The sequence below is a fragment of the Plecotus auritus genome, assembly GCF_963455305.1.
Source record: "Plecotus auritus genome assembly, chromosome: 4".
Taxonomy (NCBI): domain Eukaryota; kingdom Metazoa; phylum Chordata; class Mammalia; order Chiroptera; family Vespertilionidae; genus Plecotus; species Plecotus auritus.
Window position 1 is genome coordinate 98,977,651 of NC_137775.1, and position 21,868 is coordinate 98,999,518.

The following is a 21,868-nucleotide window of genomic DNA, read 5'->3' on the forward strand; positions in this document are numbered from 1 at the left end:
GCATTTCTGTTTGCTTGATTGATCTGTTTCTTTCATGTTAGATGCTTTACCTTAAATATATGGTGGTTCTTTGCTACCTCCTCCTATTTTAAGAGGAGGACACAAGTGGATTGGAAGCTGTGAGCCTGACTGTAGGGTTTGTTAACTGAGGGTTTAACAGCCCCACTCATTTCCTCCGGGTGGGGCAGTCACCAGGCCCTGCAGTGTTTAGATTATATTAGGGGATCTGAGGTCTAACTGTTGGGTAAGGCAAATGCATAACCTCTCCTATTTTTATCCATATCTTCACCTTCACTTGAAGGATAACCTGATGTTGTTAATTCCTGAACATTTTGGAGATCCTCATTTTAATTTAGGTTATCTCTTTATGTTTCTCCACTGTTGGCCGAGGAGGATTCAGCTTGTTCAGGTTGGCTAAGTTATCACTTGTCTTCTTTCCAGAGCCCCAAATGTTGCTTCTTCACTTGTTTACTTTGTCCTTGTGAATTTATAAATTTTTAAAAATTTTATTTTAGCTCATTTGAGCTGCTGTACCAAGAAATACCATAGATTGTATGGCTTACAAACAATAGAAGTACTTTTCACAGATCTGGAGGCTGGGAAGTCCAAAATTAAGGTGCCAGCAGATTTGATGTCGGCGAGGGCTCAATTCCTGATTAATAATAGATGGCCTACTTCTCCCTGTAACCCCACATGTGGAAGGGTTGAGGGAGCTCTCTGTCATGTCCTTTATAAGGACACTGATCCCATTCATGAGGGCTCCACCCTCATGACCTAATCACCTCCAAAGGCCTTATCTTTTAATACCATCAATTGAGGCTTAGGATTTCAACAACTTTTTGGGGGGACACAAACATTCATTTAGCCAATAACACAATTTTAGGAGTGTTTGGGGAGAGAGCTGAGACCAATGATACAGTTTTTAATTTGAAGCTGGAAGCATTGGATTTGCATAAAAATTTTTTTATTCTGCCTTTGTATTCTTAGTATGACTTATGTGATTGTTTAGATATTTTTACTTTTTTTTTAGAGAGAGGGGAAGGGAGAGAGATAAGGTGGGATGGGCACATTGAGTTCTTGTTCCACTTATTTATTCATTCATACGTTGCTTCTTGTATGTGCCATGACTGGGGATCAAACTCCCACCCTTGGCCTATTGCAGTGGTCGGCAAACTGCAGCTCGCGAGCCACATGTGGCTCTTTGGCCCCTTGAGTGTGGCTCTTCCACAAAATACCACGGCCTGGGCGAGTCTATTTTGAAGAAGGGGCGTTAGAAGAAGTTTAAGTTTTTGGCTCTCAAAAGAAATTTCAATCGTTGCACTGTTGATATTTGGCTCTGTTGACTAATGAGTTTGCCGACCACTGGCCTATTGGGATGACGCTAGTCTAACCAACTGTGCTACCTGGCCAGGGGCCAGTTGAATAATTGATCAAGTTATGATAATAACTATATATAGATAGCTTTCCTTCACCAAAATGGATCTGCTTTTACCTGAATGATAAAGAGCAAATTATAAATGGCTATCTCTGGCTGATGGTATTACTGTTGGTTTTTAATTGCTTTTTTATACTTTAATTCTTTCTTTTTCACTTTAATTCCCAAATTTTCTAATGAATATGAGTTACTTGGTAATTAGAAAAATATACCTAAATAGAGAAAAAATTGTTAATCATATCCTTGGATAAAAATTGGCTCTAGGTGTTCTTTTATTTTATCCTAAATCTGTCAGAGTTGTGCTATGTCCTCTGCCTTTTTTAGGTAATCCTAAACTAGAAACACTAATATTAGAGTTGGGCGGGGAGTTGTAGCGTTCATTCTGCTCTATCCCCCAACTTAATTTATTTTTTAAAATGGAACGCTTCACAAATTTGTCATCCTTGCAGAGCCATGTTAATCTTCTCTGTATCGTCCAATTTTAATATTTGTGCTGCTGAAGTGAGCACCCAGCTTTTTAAAAAAAATATTGTTTTTATCGATTTCAGAGAGAGAAAGGGAGAGGGAGAGAGGGGGAGGGGGGAGAGAGAGAGAGAGAGAGAGATCGGCTACTTCCTGCACAACCCTTACTGGGGGTCAAGCCTGCAACCAGCATATGTCCTGGCCTGGGATCGAACAGATGACCTCCTGGTGCATGAGATGGCACTTAACCAACTGAGCCACACTGGCTGGGATGTTCCCCAGTTTTTTATTTTGAAGAATTTCAAAACTATAGAAGAGTTGGAAGACTAGTACAATGACTACCTGTATAAGTGACATTTTACCATATTTGCTTTATTTTTAAAGCCTTTATTAAATTATAATTGATATCATAAATTAACTCATTTTAAATGGATAATTGAGTGATTTTTTTTAGTTTACAGAACTGAATGACCCTCACTACACTCCATTTATATATTTTCATCACTCTAGTAAGATTTCTTTTGCCTGTTGACGGTTAATCCCCATTCTCACCCCCAACCTCAGGCAACCTCTAATCTTTTTTCTGTTTCTAAATAGTTGCCTTTTGTCTACTTTTTATATCAGTGGAGTCATATATGTGGTCTTTTATATCTGGCTTCCATCATTTAGTATAAATGGGTTGTTTGTACTTTTTGGCTATTATGAATAAAATTGCTGTGAACATTGTCTTGCAAGACTTTGTGTGCATGTGTGTTTTAATTTCTTTTGGGTAGTTAACTAGGAATGGGTTGCTATTTTGCATAGTAAAGTTGCGTTTAATTTTTAAAGAAACCTGCCAAACTGTTTTCCAAAGTAAATACCATTTTATATTCCCACCAATAATGTAGGAGAGAGCTCTCTATGGATTTACTACATGTGCCCTCCCCCCCAACCGTTTGAATTAAATTGCAAACATCAGGACATTCACCCCTTGGCCCTTAAGCAAAGGGCATCATCCTACATAACTGCAGTATCATTGTCGCTCCCAAGGAATTTAGCATGTAAACAATAGGATTGTATATTATACAGTCCATATCTAGATTTCCTATTCCCAAAATGCCCTTTATAAGCCCCTCTCCCCCAGTCCAGCATCTTAAGCATTTAATGTTACATTTGGTTGTCATGTCTCTTTAGTAGTCTTGAATCTAGAACAGTTCCCTTATGTCATTGACATTTTTTTTAATCCAGGCCACTTGTACTCTAGAGTTTTCCATATTGTTGATTATTTTCTCACAATTAGATTCAGGTTTAACTTTTGTTTTTTTGCTAGAAATAATACATAAATGATTCTGTGTCTTCCATTGTATCACATCAGGAGGCATGTGCTAAATTAGAGTATTTGGTTAAGATGATGGCCACCTATTTTTCTCCTTTGTAATTAATAAGTAATCTCTGAGAGACTGTGAGGATATCATTTTCCCCCAGCAATATTTCTTCCATCTTTTAAAAATATCCATTTTTCATCCTTTCCTGAGTCATTTATTGCATAAGTGGTTGCAAAAAGGTAATTTCATAATTCTGTTGTTTATTTATTAGTTGGTGGTCTCCTGTAAAGATATTACTGATTTTTTATTAATTTAAAAAAATTATTATTTTTTGCTGATTTTTAAAATGGAACTTATCAAGTTAGAGCCATGAAGGGTTTTATGGTGAAAGAAGCAAAATTTTGGTTATTTTTTGGTATATTGTAACAGTGTGGACTTAAGTGTATTTGTGTTACTCTTTAAAGAGAATGATCTCCTTGAATTTGTGAAGCTTGAGATACAGAAACTCCTTTGCTGAGTTTCCATTATTTGGGATGTTTGTTGCTTTTCTCTGAGAGATTACTCTTTTTTAGCAAGAATCTGAAAAGACTACATGTAATTTTTTTCTCCTTAGTTCTTATTAGTTTTTCTTTGTAAACCAAAATGGATAGTCCCCCCTCCCCCCATGTTTCTTTGGATGGCTTTTTGATTGATTTTTTTGGTAGTAATTTAACTGGTGTTAATTATGCAGTGTCATGCAAAGTAGCCTATTTTTAAGAATCCTTTTCTTCTGTAATGTATAAGAAATGTCATAATTGTATGAGGTGTTTAAACCTGACTTCTTGTCATCTGAATAGCTTGTTGTCCCGAACATTAAAACATTAACAGAGTATGTGAGAATGTTTGCAAGTATCACAGGACATTCAGAGGAAATCTTCTTTAAATATTATCTTTCTTGTTTTCTCAATGATTACTTCTACTAAAAATGTCAGCAGTCTCTGATGTATTTATACTGTAATTTTATTAGTTTTTAAAGGAAAAAGAGGCCCTAGCTGGTTTGATTCTGGTCAGTTGCAGGCATGTGCAGGAGGCAACTAATTGATGTGTCTCTCTCTTAACTTAATGTCTCTCCCCTTCCCTTCCACTTTCTCTGAAAATCAGTGGGGAAAAAATATCCTCCGGTGAGGATTAACAACAAAAACAAAATAATAATAATAATAAAGGAAAAAGTGATCTGGTCCCCTCAGGTTTTTGGACTATCATAAAGTCTGATTTTATCATATTCTTTCTCCAAGTTAATTCTAATTTAATTTAGTCCCCTAGCTCTAAGTGTGTAGCTTTTAAAGGTACCTATCTTACAGATACCTGAGAGCAGCCAAACATACCTACAAGGTATTGGAGATGGGTTGGCTGGAGAATGAATAGAGTTGGTATTAAATGCCATGTGGCATTTTTGGTAGTGATGGTAGTATTGTTTTGGTTTTATCATACTAAGTAGAACTTGACTAAGGTTTATTTACCTTTTGGTTCCTAGAGAATAAGATTGGTAACGTAGGCTTTAGATTCTTTTAGATGTGTACCTTAGTATGCAATTTTGGAGGTGAAGTATGCTTAGGTATACTTTTGTATTACCTTCAAAGATGGTATTGCCATTGTTATTCTATAGCAGAGATGAAACTGAAGAGGCTTTGAAGCTGGCCCCCTGTAACACACCATCAGTAAATCTCAAAGGCAAAGCATATTAGACAGGTGTGGAGCATTTTAATCAAAGGTATATGTAAAATATGTGTGGTATTTCTTTCAAAGCCCATGCATTTTTCTCTGTATGTAGAAACAACAGCTAGATTTATGAATGGAATGTTGCTCCATAGCTTAGCATTTTGGCACTTTATATCTTTTTAAAAAAATCAAAGTTTCTGTCCGGCTGGCCTGGTTAGGTCACGGTTTGATTATCAGTCAGCACATGCTCGGATTGCGGGCTCGATCCCCAGTGTGGGGCGTGCAGGAGGCAGCCAATCAATACTTCTCTCTCATCATTGATGTTTCTATCTCTCCCTCTCCCTTCCTCTCTGAAATCAATAGCAAAAATATATATTTTTAAAAAATAAAAAGTGCTTAAATAAATAAATAAATAAATAAAATAAACATCTTTTTAAAAAATATATATTTTTAGCCCTGACTGGTTTGGCTCAGTGGATAGAGCGTCGGCCTGCGGACTGAGAGGTCCCAGGTTCGATTCCGATCAAGGGCATGTCATGTACCTTGGTTGCAGGCATATCCCCAGTAGGAGGTGTGCAGGAGTCAGCGAGTTGATGTTTCTCTCTCATCGATGTTTCTAACTCTCTATCCCTTTCCCTTCCTCTCTGTAAAAAGTCAATAAAATATATTAAAAAATATATTTTTATTGATTTCAGAGAGGAAGGGAAAGGGAGAGATAGAAACATCAATGATGAGACAGAATAATTGATTGGCTGCCTCCCCGCAACTCCTTTATGTGCCCCTGACCAGAATTGAACCCTGGACTCTTCAGTCCGCTGGCTGACGCTCTATCCACTGAGCCAAACCAGCTAGGGAAAAATAAACATATCTTTAATGGATATTTGAGTTCTTGAAAGCAGAATTATGAAGAAGGAAATGACAGCAGAAAACAGCATCTTTTAAAATTGTAATCTTTCTTTAATCTGCCTTAATATTCATAGTTTTTGTCTTTGATGATGTACATTATCAAATATATAGTAAATAGAATAATACAATGGATAACCATTGTATTAGTTTTTTGTTATTGTAATAAATAACCACAAACTTTAGTGGTTTAAAAAAACACCAATTTCTTATTTTACAGTTACGGAGTTCAGAAGTCCAAAATGGGTCTCGCTGGGCTAAAATCAAGGTGTTATCACATCTGTATTCTTGCTGGAGAATCCATTTCTTTGCCTTTTTCTGCTTCTAGGGGTCACATGTATTCCTGGGTTTATGGTGGTCTATGGTCTCATTACTCAATTTGTGTTGTTTTACTTTTTTGTTCTTTAAAAAGAAATCTTTATTGCTGAGAGTATTACAGATGTCTCCCTCCCCCCGCCCCCCATTTCCCACCCCACCCCAGGCCTTCACCATCCTATTGTCTGTGTCTGTAGGTAACGCATATATGCATATAGGATCTTTGGTTAATCTCTCCCCCTCCCCACACACCCCTTCTTTCTGAGATTCGTTAGTCTGTTCCATGTTTCCATGTCTCTGATTCTATTTTATTCACCAGTTTATTTTGTTCATTAGATTTCTTGTTCATTTATTTTTATCTTTAATTTCAATTATTGATAGATATGTATTTATTGCCATTTTACTGTTCAGATTTCTTAATGAAGCCATCAAGTACATGAAAAGGTGTTTAAGATCATTGGTAAATGCAAATCAAAACCACAGTTAGATATCACTTTACATTCACGAGGATGGCTGTAATGAAAAATAAAAAAGAAATTAAGTGTTGGTGAAGCTGTGGAGAAATAGGGAAAACTCATATATTGTTTGTGGAAATGTAAATAAAATGGTTCAGCTACTGTGGTCAGTTTGTCAGTTCTTCAAAAAATTAAACACAGAATTACCATATGACCCAGCAGTTCTACTCCTAGGTATATATCCAAAGAAATAAGTACATATATATACCCACAGAGACACTTGTATATGAATGTTTATAGTGGCATTACTCATAATATTCAAAAGGTATAGCCCGGCTAGTGTGGCTCAGTGGTTGAGCATCGACCCATGAAGCAGGAGGTTATTGGCTCAAGTCCCAGTCAGGGCACATGCCCAGGTTGCGGGCTTGATCCCTGGTGGGTTATGCAGGAGGCGGCTGATTGATGTTCCTCTCTCATCAATGTTTCTATCTCTCCCTCTCCCTCCCTCTTAAAAAAAATCAATAAAAACATATTTTTTTTACAAAAAGGTAGAAACACCCAGATGCTCATCATCAGATGAATGGATAAACAAAATATGGTATGTACATACAATAGTATATTATTCAGCCATATGCGTCTATTTGGGATGAATCTTGAAAACATTTTAAGTGAAAGAAGCCAGACACAGAAGGTCGCATATTGATTTTATGATCCCTTTTATATAAATTATCCAAATTAGGCAAATTTATAGAGACAGAAAGCAGATTAGTGGTTGCTAGGGGAGGAATGAGTACTTAATGGGTATAGGTTGTTCTTAATGGGTATAAGGTGATGAAAAAGTTTTGTAACTAGAGAGAGATGGTGTTTGCACAGCATTGTGAATGCACTAAATGCCACCAAATTATATACTTTTTAAAGTAATTGTATGTTATGTATATTTTACACCAGCATTGTTTTTTTTTTTAAAGGAAAAATAGTTTGATCCTGACATATTATCAAAGTCACTTAGAAACTAAACTTCTGCCCTGCCCTTGTGGCTCGGTGGTTGAGCATCTACCTGTCAACCAGGAGGTCATGGTTCAATTCCCAGTCTGAGAACCTGTCTGGATTTCGGGCTTGATCTCCAGGAGGGAGTGTGCAGGAGACAGCCAATCAATGATTCTTATAATTGATGCTTCTCTCTCTCTGTCCTTCTCCCTTCCTCTCTGAAATTAATAATTTACATATACATATGTATGAAACTAAACTTCTATAATGCTAGTGTTAAATTTGTGTCCTCAGCCTGCTTTTTAAAAATAAAACAAAAAACAAGAGAAGCCAATTTTATTATCTCAGATTACAAGAATACCCAATGTTAGATGGCCCTGGGGTTGCCTAATTTAGTGGTTCAATTATAGCATCAAAGAGACAGCAATAATTTCCCTCTTTTTGATCTATCATCCTCAGTATATCAGCCTCATCATTGGGTCTCCTGAGGTTCCCAGTAGATTCCTTCATGTTCCCAAGATGGTTGTAGTAATTCTGTGCACTTTTTACATTTACCTTTTTATTATAAACTTTTCAAGCCTATAGGAAAAATGTAAAGAATTGTAGTGTGTATACCCTTATGTTTACCATCTAGATTCAATATGGTTAACATTTTTGGCCTAATTTTTTTTCTATATATAAAATTTTTTGTCATTTGAAGGTGGTAAACATTATGATTCTTCACTGTTAATTATTTCAGCATGCTTCTCCTAAAATAAGGACATCTTCTTACAGAACCACATACTAAGATACTGAAGTACTATACAAAAATTCTATACTAATAAAAATATCCAGTTCATATTTACTCAGTTGCTCCCAAATGCATATTTTACAACCTTTAAAAAAAATCAGAAACCAATTAATGACTTAAAGGAAAAATAGTTTGATCCTGACTTATTAGCCAAAGACACTTAGAAACTAAGCTCCTACAATGCCAGTATTGAATTTCTGTGTTCTATATTGCATTTGGTTGTTATATCTTTTTAAATCCAGAACAGTGCCACCACCTTGCCTTTTCATGCTTGTTTTTTACTTTCTATTTGGAAAAGGTTTAATTGTTGTGATAGAAGGACCAGTTCTAAAATGTAGTAAGATTAGTGGGTCAATAATTAGCCAGGAAAAGAAGAGAGAAGAAATAATCTTGGACTTGCTAGGTCTCTAAGAAGTGTATAAATGCTGGTATGGCCCTGGCTGGGTAGCTTAGTTCAAGCATATCAAACTCGCAGCCCACGGGCTGCATGCGGCCCACAACGAATATTGTTGCAGCCCAGCCAATATAACTATATAAGAAACATTTTAATAAAAATTGCGTAACTTAATTTTTACAATATCCTGTTATATGTAATTATTAATAACGACTTACAATGTTCGCTAATGGCTGATTACTATAATTGTGTTTCATTCATTTCCCTTAAGCGCCTTACGTGCACCATTTCTCCCCACTAATACTAGCAGTGAATATTTTAGCAGCCAATTGCCACGCCATTAGTCTCGTATTGACTTGTTTGGTGTGTGCAACAGGAAATATTTCGCTTTCTGAGAACAAGGAAAATAGGTTTATTTGCGTTACGCTTATTTGTGCAGTTATTCAGTGGTAAGTAATGTTCAATAAAAACATTAATTTTTATTAAAATGTTCTATTATTTATGTTAACGATTACTCATTTATTTTAGTCTTTTATATTAAGCACGTCTCTATCAAAATCTACGTTCTATGAAAATTGAAGCTTTTGTTTTTTTGTGGCCCACATAAACTTACACCTTGTTTATTTGGCCCATGTTAGCCTTTGAGTTTGACATGCTTGGCTTAGTTGGTTAAAGCGTTGTCCTGATAGGCCAAGGTTTCAGGTTAGATAACTTGCTCAGGGCACATAAAGAACCAATGAGTGAATGCATAAATAAGTGGAATAACAAATTGATGTCCGTCTTCCCTCTCCCCCACCACCCCCCCCCCCCCCCCGCCGCCTCTGCTTTCTTCTCTCTAAAGTCAATTTATTTAAAATGCTGGTGTGACCTTTGTTGTTCCTCTTAATGGAATTTTCCACAAGTTCTTTTTTCTTACTGCCTTCACATACTAAATAGTATCCATGTGTTAATTTTTAGGTTTTAAAATAGTGAGGGTTTTCTTTAGCCCATTTCCTATTCTCTACCTGCAGTCATCTTTCTGGGTTGTTTTTTTTTTATATATTTTTAATAAATCTTTATTCAGATTATTACAATTGTTTCTTCTTTTTCCCCCCCATAGCTCCCCTCCACCCAGTTCCCACCCCACCTTCTGCCCTTACCTCCCCCCTACTGTCTTCATCCATAGGTGTATGATTTTTGTCCAGTCTCTTCATGAACCCCCATACCCCTTTCCCCCTGAGAATTGTCAGTCCACTCCCTTTCTATGCCCCTGGTTCTATTATATTCACCAGATTATTCTGTTCCTCAGGTTTTTTGTTTTGTTTTTTTTTTTTTTAATATATTTTATTGATTTTCACAGAGAGGAAGGGAGAGGGATAGAGAGCCAGAAACATTGATGAGAGAGAAACATCGATTAGCTGCCTCCTGCACACCTCCTACTGGGGATGTGCCCGCAACCAAGGTACGTGCCCTTGACCGGAATCGAACCTGGGACCTTTCAGTCCGCAGGCCGACGCTCTATCCACTGAGCCAAACCGGTTTCGGCAGTTCCTCAGGTTTTTAATTCACTTGATTTTTAGGTTCACTTGTTGATAGATATGTATTTGTTGTTCATAATTTTTATCTTTACTTTTTTCTTCTTCCTCTTCTTAAAGAATACCTTTCAGCATTTCATATAATACTGGTTTGGTGGTGATGAACTCCTTTAGCTTTTTCTTATCTGTGAAGCTCTTTATCTGCCCTTCAATTCTGAATGATAGCTTTGCTGGGTAGAGTAATCTTGGTTGTAGGTTCTTGCTATTCATCACATTGAAAATTTCTTGCCACTCCCGTCTGGCCTGCATAGTTTCTGTTGAGAAATCAGCTGACAATAGTATGGGTGCTCCCTTGTAGGTAACTAACTGTTTTTCTCTTGCTGCTTTTAATATTCTCTCTTTGTCTTTTGCTCTTGGCATTTTAATTATGAAGTGTCTTGGTGTGGTCCTCTTTGGATTCCTTTTGTTTGGGGTTCTGTGCGCTTCCTGGACTTGTAAGTCTATTTCTTTCACCAGGTGGGGGAAGTTTTCTATCATTATTTCTTCCAGTAGGTTTTCAGTATCTTGCTCTCTCTCTTCTTCTGGCACCCCCATAATTCTGATGTTGGTACGCTTGAAGTTGTCCCAGAGTCTTCTTACACTATCTTCAACTTTTTGGATTTTTTTTTTTCTTTTTGCTTTTTCGGTTGAGTGTTTTTTGCTTCTTTGTATTTCAATTCTTTGACTTGATTTTTGTGTTCCTCTAGTCTGTTTTTGGGTCTCTGTATAATATTTTTTATTTCAGTCAGTGTATGTTTAATTTCTAGTTGGTCCTTTTTCATATCTTTGAGGGTCTAGTTATATTTATCGGCCTTTTCTAGGATATTCTTGAAAAGCCTTATAACCGTGGTTTTGAATTCTATATCCAGTCGTTTGTTTTTCTCCATTTCTTTCATTTGTGATCTGATTCTTTGACGCCGCATTTTCACTGCTTCCCGGAGTTGGTAAGGTAGATTTGTGTGCTAGGTTTCCAATATGGCCCAGTGGGTCTGCCTCCCCAGTTAACCTGAGGTGGACACTCTTGGTGCACCCCTTTGTGGACTGTGTGTACAGCCTTGTTGTAATTAAGTCTTGATTGTTGTTGGTATCACTGGGAAGAATTGACCTGCAGGCCAGTTGGCTGTAAGGATCAGCTGTGTCTATGCTGGGAGAAGTTTGGTGCTGGAGACAGCCTTATAGGATTAAACTTGCCAAATTACAATAGCCTCTGTGCTCAGCTTGGATGGGGTGGAGTCTCAGTCTTGGCTTCCCGTCAGCCTTGCCCTTGCGTGCACATGCGCGCCTTCAGACCTCTGCCTTCCCCGGCTCCCGAGTCTCCGCCTGAGAGTCCAGACTCCCCCCACAAGAGCGTGGGTCCCCAGGGGCTCGCCTGGAACTGGGGTTCACTGCAGTCAGAACTGGGGCTCAGTGCAGTCAGGAGCCTCTGACTCCCTTCCACTAGGGAAAGCCTGTGGCAACCTCCGCAGCCTTTGTGTGCACTGGCACGCGCGCGCCTTCAGACTTCTGCCTTCCCCAGCTCCTGAGTCTCCGCCTGAGAGTCCAGACTCCTCCCGTAAGAGCGTGGGTCCCCAGGGGCTCGCCCGGAACTGGGGTTCAGTGCAGTCAGACTGGGGTTCAGTGCGGTCGGGGGCTTCCTTCCCCCTTCCACCAGAGAAAGTCAGCCAGGCTCTCAGCCGCCCTTCCTCTCTGCGCGCACAAAGACCCTTTGCCGTACCTCCAATTCTCTGTGAGCTTTTCTCTTTCCTTCTAGTTGTAGAATTTTCACTCAGCCAGCTTTCCTGTGGTTCTGGATGGTGTCAGTTCTGTCTTTTAGTTGTAGTTTTTTTTTTTTAAAGGAAAATTTTGCCATCCAATTTCTTTTTTTTTTTTTAATATATTTTATTGATTTTTTACAGAGAGGAAGAGGGATAGATAGTCAGAAACATCGATGAGAGAGAAACATCGATCAGCTGCCTCTTGCACATCTCCTACTGGGGATGTGCCCGCAACCAAGTTACATGCCCTTGACCGGAATCGAACCCGGGACCTTTCAGTCCGCAGGCTGACGCTCTATCCACTGAGCCAAACCGGTTTTGGCTAGTTGTAGTTTTGAAATTGTTGTGCGAGGCAGCAGTTTAGGTGTTTATCTATGCCGCCATCTTGGTTTCTCTCCATCTTTCTGTTTTAATGAAATTCTCATTTTCTTTTCAGGTCATAAAAGTCACGATAGTCTTAAATACATATTTTTGGGCCCCTCTTTTTGGTCTTCCATGTTAGATTCCAGTTGAGTTGATGTTGGAAAGCCCTAGTAAGAACCACCATCTGTTTTGCTGATCATTTTTTTAGTCAGGTTTTTCTTCCTCCTGATCCTGGGGAGGGAAACTGGGATGAGTATTTCTTTATGCCCAAGGATGTTATTGTCCATGCTTCATTGGATTGGTTCATTATTCTGATTTCCCATTTTAATTTGTGACCAGACAAGATGGGTTGTTTTATCTTTCTCATTATTTGTATCATTTTGAATTTCCTAATCAGAGAATGGAAATAGAAGGTATCTAATTATATGTCCTTGAGAATCTGAGCTAATACTCAAGACTTCTGGCATTCCTTCTTAAATTCTGATTTCCTGACTTCAACTGTTTTTTAACTCCATATTTTTGGGTGATGTTCCTGACTGTATATTCAATATATAGATTACTTTCCTTTATAAGACCAATAATCTGACTTACGTATGTATACATAGTACAAAAATAAATGTTCTCTTTGTAAATATATGCAATGTTATTTGACCACTTGCAAGAATTCAGCTTAACAAGAAGGTTAAAACTATGTATTTATAGAATTCATGATGGAAATTAATATGTTCTTAAGAAAATCAGATGTTCAGAGTGTTACTAGATAATTAGAAAATTCCAGGTAAGTTAAAAAGTGTTATGCTTTTGAATATATATGGTTCAAAATTATATTAATAACTGATTCTATAATAAAATTATAAGTAATAGTAAATTTTATTAATAGCCAAGAGCAAGTTATTTGCCTGTCAGTTCATCTGTGTCTTCATAAAATGAAGGTTGGGCAATATTGCTTCTGAGTTACAAAATTGCATTTCATTGGGGAACACATATCAACATCACCAAATTCTTTTACTCTGAATTGAAATTGTATTGTGCACCAAGCCCATTTTTTCAGCCCAAGTAGAAAAAGTTGCCTTGGACTGATAGCCTCAGCGTGAGAGGCAGTTGACAGTTGGAGTTTTCCATGTTTGCGTGTTCCTGGTTTGCTACAAAATTGTTTCTTAGAGGCAGGGGCTTCCCCTGTGTTGCTATCTGTTATATCGTTGGTTCCAAGTAGAGTGCCTAGCACATGAATAAATGCTCAATTAAATATTTGTTGAATGAATGGAATACAACCGGTACATTTACACACATTGTCTGATGCAGCCTTCACAGCCGACCTTATAATGCCAACCTTGTAATATAAAATATAAGCCAGCCTTATAATACAAAAAACTCAGGTTTGCAGTTGAATAAACTGACATAGATGCTTAGCCACTTGTTTAAAGTCCAGAGGTAGGAGCTGCCTCTTCAACAATGTCACTTGTAAAATTTTTACCATTTAAAAAAATATGTTCCTATTGATTTTAGAGCGAGAGAAAAGGAGAGAGAGAGACATCGATGTGAGAGAAACATTGATCGGTTGCTTCCCTCACGAACTTGCAACCTAGGCATGTGCCCTGACTTAAACTGGTGACCCTTGGATGCTCCGGACAACACTCAACCAACTAAGCCACACTGGCCAGGGCCATTTTAACCATCTGTGTCTAGTTCTGTAGCATTAAATATATTCACAGTGTTGTGCAACTGTCACCATCACCATCATTTATTTTAGCCTGTGCCTTTTTCCTCCACTGTTACACTGCCCCCTTTGTTCTTCTTTTTTTTTTTTTTAATATATTTTATTGATATTTTACAGAGAGGAAGGGAGAGGGATAGAGAGCTAGAAACATCGATGAGAGAGAAACATCAATCAGCTGCCTCCTGCACACCTCCCACTGGGGATGTGCCCGCAACCAAGGTACATGCCCTTGACCGGAATCGAACCCGGGACCCTTCAGTCCGTAGGCCGACATTCTATCCACTGAGCCAAACCGGTTTCGGCTCCCCTTTGTTCTTTTAACCATCTGAAATCAGATTAAAACCTCTTTTTTTTTTTTTAAGCCAAAAAGGAACCTGGAAATTTAAACTTTCAGGCTGGGCTGAATACTGAGTCAGTGTTTTTCCTTTCTCATCTCAGTCAGCGCTGTTTCATTTAGAATTCCTTATCCTATATAATAAAAGGCTAATATGCAAACTGTCCCCTCCACTGGGAGTTCGACCTGGAATTTGACCAGGGGGCGGGGCTGGCGGGCCATCCAACCACCCGTGGCCCCTCCCCCTGCCCAGGCTCGTGCACTGGGCCTCTAGTTGGTTAATAATAGCTGAGTATGTTGTTTTGAATGGGAATACATGCTATCATGTCTACTTGATCTTACACTGAGTTGGGGCTGTTTGTTCTGTTCCTGCTGTTTCTTGAGCCAGTGAATCAGTGATCAAAATGGTCCAGGCGCAGAGGAGCCATGCACCCACATTTTTGAGCTGTGTACCTCAGAGCATCACTGGGCTGAAGTCCACTCTCTGCTGTGTACTTGGGAAATGAATTTGCTTTGTCATCCTCCCTCCTGCTTTCTGCCAGAAGTCCAGTTCACTAATTTCAGTTTCACTTCGGGCTTTAAAAATCTTTCTCTGGCTGAATTACCTATATAATATAAGTACAAATAAGGAGTTTGTTGGCTTGGCTGTAAGATGAATTGGAAGGTGTGCAAGATTTGAGAAGGGGAATGAATCTGCCTATGGAGAGTTGTTGGACTTTTCAACTTGTGTTTTTGCTGCAGTGGTCTCAAAATTCTGTCTGATGCCAGGCAGAGCCAGAGATGAAATATGACACAGACGGGGGATGAGAATTGGCAGTTGGTCCTGAGTGCACAGTTTCTTCTCTCCCAAGTGTATTTTACAGCCAAGTGAATAGAAAACAAGTCAGCAGGCTACTTGCTGGAGACTTGAAGCAGAAAAATGATCTTTTTAAAAAAAAAAAAAAAAATCCTTATCCAAGGACATGCTTAGAGAGAGGAGGGGAGAGTGAGGAAGGGAGGGAGAGAGAGAAAGAAAACATCAGTCCGTTATCGGTTGCCTTCGGTAGTTGCCTTCTGTATGCTTCCCTGACGGGATCAAACCCACAACCCAGGTATGTGCCCTGACTGGGAAGCAACCTTTTAGTGCATGGGAGGATACTGAATCAACTGAACCACTCTGGCCAGGCAGAAAAAATGATCTCTGTAAAAAGTTTTCAGAAGAACAAAATGAAACGGCTTATCTTTATCGCCTGCCAGTCCCTAAGTGAAAGGCTGATTCTGGATGTATTCCTAAGTCCATTTGTGGGAAGGAGAGGCGGGGCTTTCCCAAGATTGATCATATATTCTTCACTTTGGATCACAGTCAGCTGGGTCAGGAAGTTGCAGGGTGACTAAAGTACAAGCCTTCCCATTGAATAGTCAAGCAAATGGACACAGTTTGGCCCCAGGCCCAGCTCTGCTCCATGTAAGTTTTATCTAGCACACAAAGAACTGGCTCACAGCTGGTGGTGTTGTAATTCCAGGCATTACTGACTAATGTAGCAGGCCACCATTGCATGACCTGAGGTGGCTGCTCTAAATATAGCCAGTCTTTCTGGCTGATGCAAACACCTGGAGGAGTAGGCAGGCCCCCTGTAGAAAAAGTATTTGCCGTTGATAGCATGTCTGTTGATCATCAGACTACATATACTATGTCAGACCTTATTTCATGCTATGTTTATGTGTAATTAAAGACAATTCACTGGACCCATTGGCTTATGGTTGGGTTACGCTTAGAAAAAATGCAATTTATATTGTTGCCTAATGTGGGGACTAGGAATGATGTCACTAGTTTGAGTAAGACCATGGGAGAAGCAGTTAATGTAATTACTGATAAGTTCTTTTATCTCTATAATGAACAGGGCTTACTTAAACCACTGTAGTGGCCTTTGGTTTCTGGCACTGATATACCAAGCTTTCAGTCATGTGATTCTGTTCAGTAAGGGACTCTGGTTTGTGTGCTTGGTAGTTCCTTGTGACATAAGGGGGTTTGTGAGTAATTAAAAAGAACACCAACATTTACAAAATGGTGCTTCCAAAAAAGAAACTACAAATGTCTCATAAATATGTAAAAGATACCCTCTCTCACAAAAAGAGAAAACAATTTTAAGACCTCATCGAGATCTTATTTTTTACCTATCAGATTGACAAAAATCCAAAATGTTGGGAGAAATACTGTTGATGAGCAAGTAGGGAAATAGACACTCATACGTTCTTGGTGGGAGCATTCATTAAATGAATAACTTTTATTGAGGGAACTTTAGATATATATTAAAACCATAAATATATACCCTTTGACCCAGCAGTATCACTTAGAGCGGTGGTCGGCAAACTCATTAGTCAACAGAGCCAAATATCAACAGTACAACGATTGAAATTTCTTTTGAGAGCCAAATTTTTTAAACTTAAACTTCTTCTAATGCCACTTCTTCAAAATAGACTCATCCGGGCCATGGTATTTTGTGGAAGAGCCACACTCAAGGGGCCAAAGAGCCACATGTGGCTCGCGAGCCGCAGTTTGCTGACCACTGACTTAGAGGAATTTATCCTATAGATGCACTTGCTCAGTGCATAAGCTTATTTATGGAAGAATTAAAGCTTGGAAACAGTCTCAGAAGTGGACTGGTTATATAAATAATCATGTATAAAATGGACACAGATATAAAAAACAGTATGTACTGACATAGAAATGTCTTCATGGTACAGTGTTGAGGGAATAAAGCAGGGGTCCTCAAACTTTTTATTTTTTTATTTTTTTTTAAATATATATATTTTATTGATTTTTTTACAGAGAGGAAGAGAGAGGGATAGAAAGTTAGAAACATCGATGAGAGACACATCGATCAGCTGCCTCCTGCACGCCCCCTACTGGGGATGTGCCCGCAACCCAGGTACATGCCCTTGACGGGAATCGAACCTGGGACCCTTCAGTCCGCAGGCCGACGCTCTATCCATTGAGCTAAACCGGTTAGGGCGGTCCTCAAACTTTTGAAATGGGGGGCCAGTTCACTGTCCCTCAGACCGTTGGAGGGCCGGACTATAGTTTAAAAAAAAAACTATGAACAAATTCCTATGCGCACTGCGGGCCCAGGATGAGTCGGCTGCTAAGCAGGACAGGCAGCGGCACCCAGCGGGCCGGATAAATGTCCTCAGTGGGCCGCATGTGGCCCGGGGGCCGTAGTTTGAGGACCCCTGGAATAAAGCAAAGAGCAGTGTCTAATATCTTGCTACTTGTGTAAAAAGGGGTGAAATAATATATATTATTTGTGCATAAGGAAGTTCTGAAAAGATATTTAATAAAGTTATATGAATGATTATGTGTGTATAGGAAAGAAGAGATAAGATGGGTATTTTTCACTGTATGAAACTTCTTAAACTATGTGCATATATTGCTTTTTTTAAAAAAAAAATTAGAATGTTTTAAAAAGTGGAGCTGCTTTGAATTTCAGTCATAGTTGCCAGAGGAGTTCTCTTTTAATTGACTTGCTGTACCCATACTTGCTATCCTTGTGGGTTAGAGGGAAATTTCTTCATATTGTAGCTGATGGTGATAATATTTGTTGCCTCTTAAAATGTTACTGTTTTTTTTTTTTGGTTTGTTTTTTTGTTTTAGAGAGAGGAGGAGAGGGAGAGAGAAAGAGAAAGAGAGAGAAACATCGATGTGCGAGAGAAACATCGATCAGTTGCCTCCTGCAGTGCCCCAACTGGGGATTGAACCTGCAACCCTGGTATGTGCCCTACTGGGAATCAAACGGCCACTTCTTGGTGTACGGGACTACATCTGACCAACTGAGCTACACTGGTTAGGGCAGTGTTTGTTGCTTTTTATGTGGGCACCTTGGGAAGAAAGTGGTGCACAAGTTCGTTCGGGTCCTGGTGTTTTTCCTGTTGTTCCTCAGCCAAAATCAATGGCTATTACAAACCCTAAGAAACTGGCTTATTTCTTTTGTTTGACAATTAGGATAATATGCTGTGGATAGGACTGAATCTTTATTTTTTCTCTTTATTTGTAGGAACCTACAAGCAGCAATTGGCGCCTATTATGACTTCGAGAGCCCAAACATCAGTATGCCCTCTATGTCTTTTGTTGAAGATGTCACCATAGGAGAAGGGGAGTCGATACCTCCTGATACTCAATTTATAAAAACATGGCGGATCCAGAATTCTGGTAAATATATAATCGGCAATTCTCCTTGTCCAGTTTTCTTTTTCTTAGTAGTTAAAAGAAATAAATGTTTTAGAAATGTGATTGTGTTACTCAGATTTTTCTTATACATGATATAGCATTTCTTGTACTGGTATGATGACCTAACATCAATGAAATATTCCCTGCTCTAAATTAGGAAGAACAATTTTGGTCTTGATGGCATCTAAAGAATTCAGTATTCATTTGACCCCAGGAACTAGGCCTGTGTGTGGTGGTTCTACTCCATCACTTTAATTCTGCTCTAGCTAATCTCCAGTTATTTCCAGTAGGCTAGAGGAGGTACAGCCATGAATAGAACAAGGTAGGTAGAAAGAGCTGTGAGCATCTGCTCTTTTGAAAGCTCATTTCTTTACAATCACAGGATGATCCTGTTTGAAATTTCATTGAGATATCTGAAACATTAATACCACTTTGAGAAACAGAGTAAGAAGTATGGGGATTTGCTCATTTGGGAAAGATGGAAAGATTGAGAAATTTTTTTTTAAACATTGTTTCGGTATATTGCCTACTTTAAGAAAGATTAAAATTAAGCTAACCATAGTTCTTTGAAAATAGTATCTGAATATGTATCTGGTAACTGTTAATTATTACCTTTTAATGGTTAAATTATTTTCTAATGACTTTAAAATTGAGTGGATTTAGTTAGTATTCCTTGTCCCATCCAATAACAGTTTATGCTGACTGGATGAGAATGCTTTAACATCCTTGTTATTAATGAGACAGAGAAATTCTGAGGGATAGAAATGTAGGCAAAGGATATTTAGTTAAAAATTTGTGGCTGTGGGGAAACCCTAGCTAGCAAGGTAATTGATAGGAGATGATGTAAAATTCTGGGGCTCAAACCCCTATAAAAGTGAGTTTTTATTGACTATTTACTTTTCAGTTCTTTATATTTCTTTTATGATTGGAAAAGATTGGCTAAGCTAGATTTTTATATGATAACTAATGTACCAAGTTGTTAATCTTAGTTTTTCTGGCTTATTTAGAAGTAACTTTCCCTTGGATGCAAGTTCACTGTATCACAGAGCAAACACACATAATTTGGATTGATCTAGTGTTGTAGATGACTGGAGACATCTGTGGCTATGTGAAATTTTCATTGGCTTCTTTTCCCTTTTGGTTGTAACAGTATGGTACATTGTTAGTTTGAGAGGCATGGGTAATATAAGAAAATACCCATGTTTTCTATTTTCTTGAAATTCTTGTTTGAAGTTTGATTATCTTTACTTTGCCTAATTTCTTTCTTAATATCGCATGCTTTTATTAAAAAAAATATTTTTGTTGATTTCAGAGAGGGAGAGAGAGTGGAAGAGAATCATTGATCAGCTGCCTTCTGCATGCCCCCTGCTGGGGAGCCCGCAACCCTGGCATGTACCTTTGACCGGAATTGAATCCGGGACCCTTCAGTCTGCAGGCTGACACTCTATCCACTGAGCAAAACCAGCTAAGGCTTGCATGCTTTTAATAATACGAAAACAATCTCTTTAGTTGGCTTCTATTCATTTCCCCATAGGAGAAATTATTGTAGTATTACTAAAATCTGTTGTTACTGATCAAAAAATGTTTTGAAAGTTACTCATGAAATTTTTTTTTTAAAATATATTTTATTGATATTTTACAGAGAGGAAGGGAGAGGGATAGAGAGCTAGAAACATCGATGAGAGAGAAACATCGATCAGCTGCCTCCTGCACATCTCTTACTGGGGATGTGCCCACAACCAAGGTACATGCCCTTGACCAGAATCGAACCCGGGACCCTTCAGTCCGCAGGCCGACGCTCTATCCACTGAGCCAAACCGGTTTCAGCTACTCATGAAATTTTTAAATGAGTGACGCTTGTTTAGAAATTATGAATGATTCAAAAGTTTAAAAAAAAAAAATCTAAGACCTTGTTTACTTATAGTAAAAATGGTCTGACCTTCCATGAGTTTGTTTTAGTGCTTTTAAATATTGAAAGTTGTTAGAGTATTGTTGAAATAATTTAAATGCTGCCTTGTTGCAGAATAACCATTTTATATTTTAGAAAACCTCTTTATATCTGCTCATTCACTGGACAGTCACTTGGATTAATGGGAGGGTTTGGGAGGATTGACATAAAATGGTTAGAATGTAAAATCAGAACCCAAAAGCGCCTGCCTTTCACTTTGATTTGGAGAAAATCTGTATTGGCGAGCCTGACTGCCTTTTCCTCCTGTTTTTTTTTTTTTTTTTTTTTAAACATATTTTATTGATATTTCACAGAGAGGAAGGGAGAGGGATAGAGAGCTAGAAACATCGATGAGAGAGAAACATCGATCAGCTGCCTCCTGCACACCCCCCGCTGGGGTTGTGCCCGCAACCAATGTACATGCCCTTGACCGGAATCGAACCCGGGATCTTTCAGTCCGCAGGCCGACGCTCTATCCACTGAGCCAAACCGGTTTCGGCTCCTCCTGTTTTTATATAGTAACTCCAGTTTAAAACAGCCTCTGGGTCTGTAGCCTTTTTTCTGTAAAAGGCATTTTTGTTCTTGAACACCTCTTGAAAAGTTGGGCAACAATTACTAGAGATTTTACCTAAACTTCAAGGTACTTTGAACAAATAGTTTTTTTTATTCTTCTGGAATTTGTTCAGCCAGTCATAAAATAGTTTTCTATCTATAAGCTAAATGCTTTCCATCTGATTAAGGAGAACCTGGCCTCCTATAACTGACAGGTGTATTATTAAAGAGAGGAAAAGTGCGCATGTGCACTGGTTCTTTGGCATCATCCTAATCTGGCCTGAGTTCTCTCTGGAACTAGAGTAGCCACACAGAAGTAGGGCAGGCCTTTGCTGTTTCTCCTCTGGCTCTCTTACTCTCATTCATAATCTTCCCTAAGAGATAGTGCTCACTGAAAGTTTCATAAATAATTTTCATGATTCCTGTCTGCTGTCATGTTTTAGGCATGCCAGGCATTCAAATATACAACAGAAAAGATTAATAGGAATTGCACATAGTTGTCTCAGCAGCTTCCTCAAAGGATATAAATGTCACACATTGTTTAAAATTAAACTAATACTGTTTAAATTCTTTTATTTAGAACACAGAAAAATAGAAGTGAGACTTTTAATGACATAGATACAAAATCCCACAATCCAAACTTTGTCACTATTTACATGTTAGAAGCTTGGGAAACTTAAGCAGGAAATTATATTGGAGT

General features: G+C 38.5%; 1 protein-coding gene across 3 annotated transcripts in view; it reads left to right on the top strand.

Annotated features, from left to right (window-relative positions):
* Window positions 1-21,868, top strand: part of ILRUN (inflammation and lipid regulator with UBA-like and NBR1-like domains) — a 111,334-nt gene that overhangs the window by 27,851 nt on the left and 61,615 nt on the right. For all 3 annotated transcript variants that reach the window (XM_080666672.1, XM_080666674.1, XM_080666673.1), the window contains exon 2: window positions 18,496-18,650. In XM_080666672.1, coding sequence (XP_080522798.1) covers window positions 18,496-18,650 — 155 coding nt within the window. The remainder of the gene's footprint in view (window positions 1-18,495; window positions 18,651-21,868) is intronic.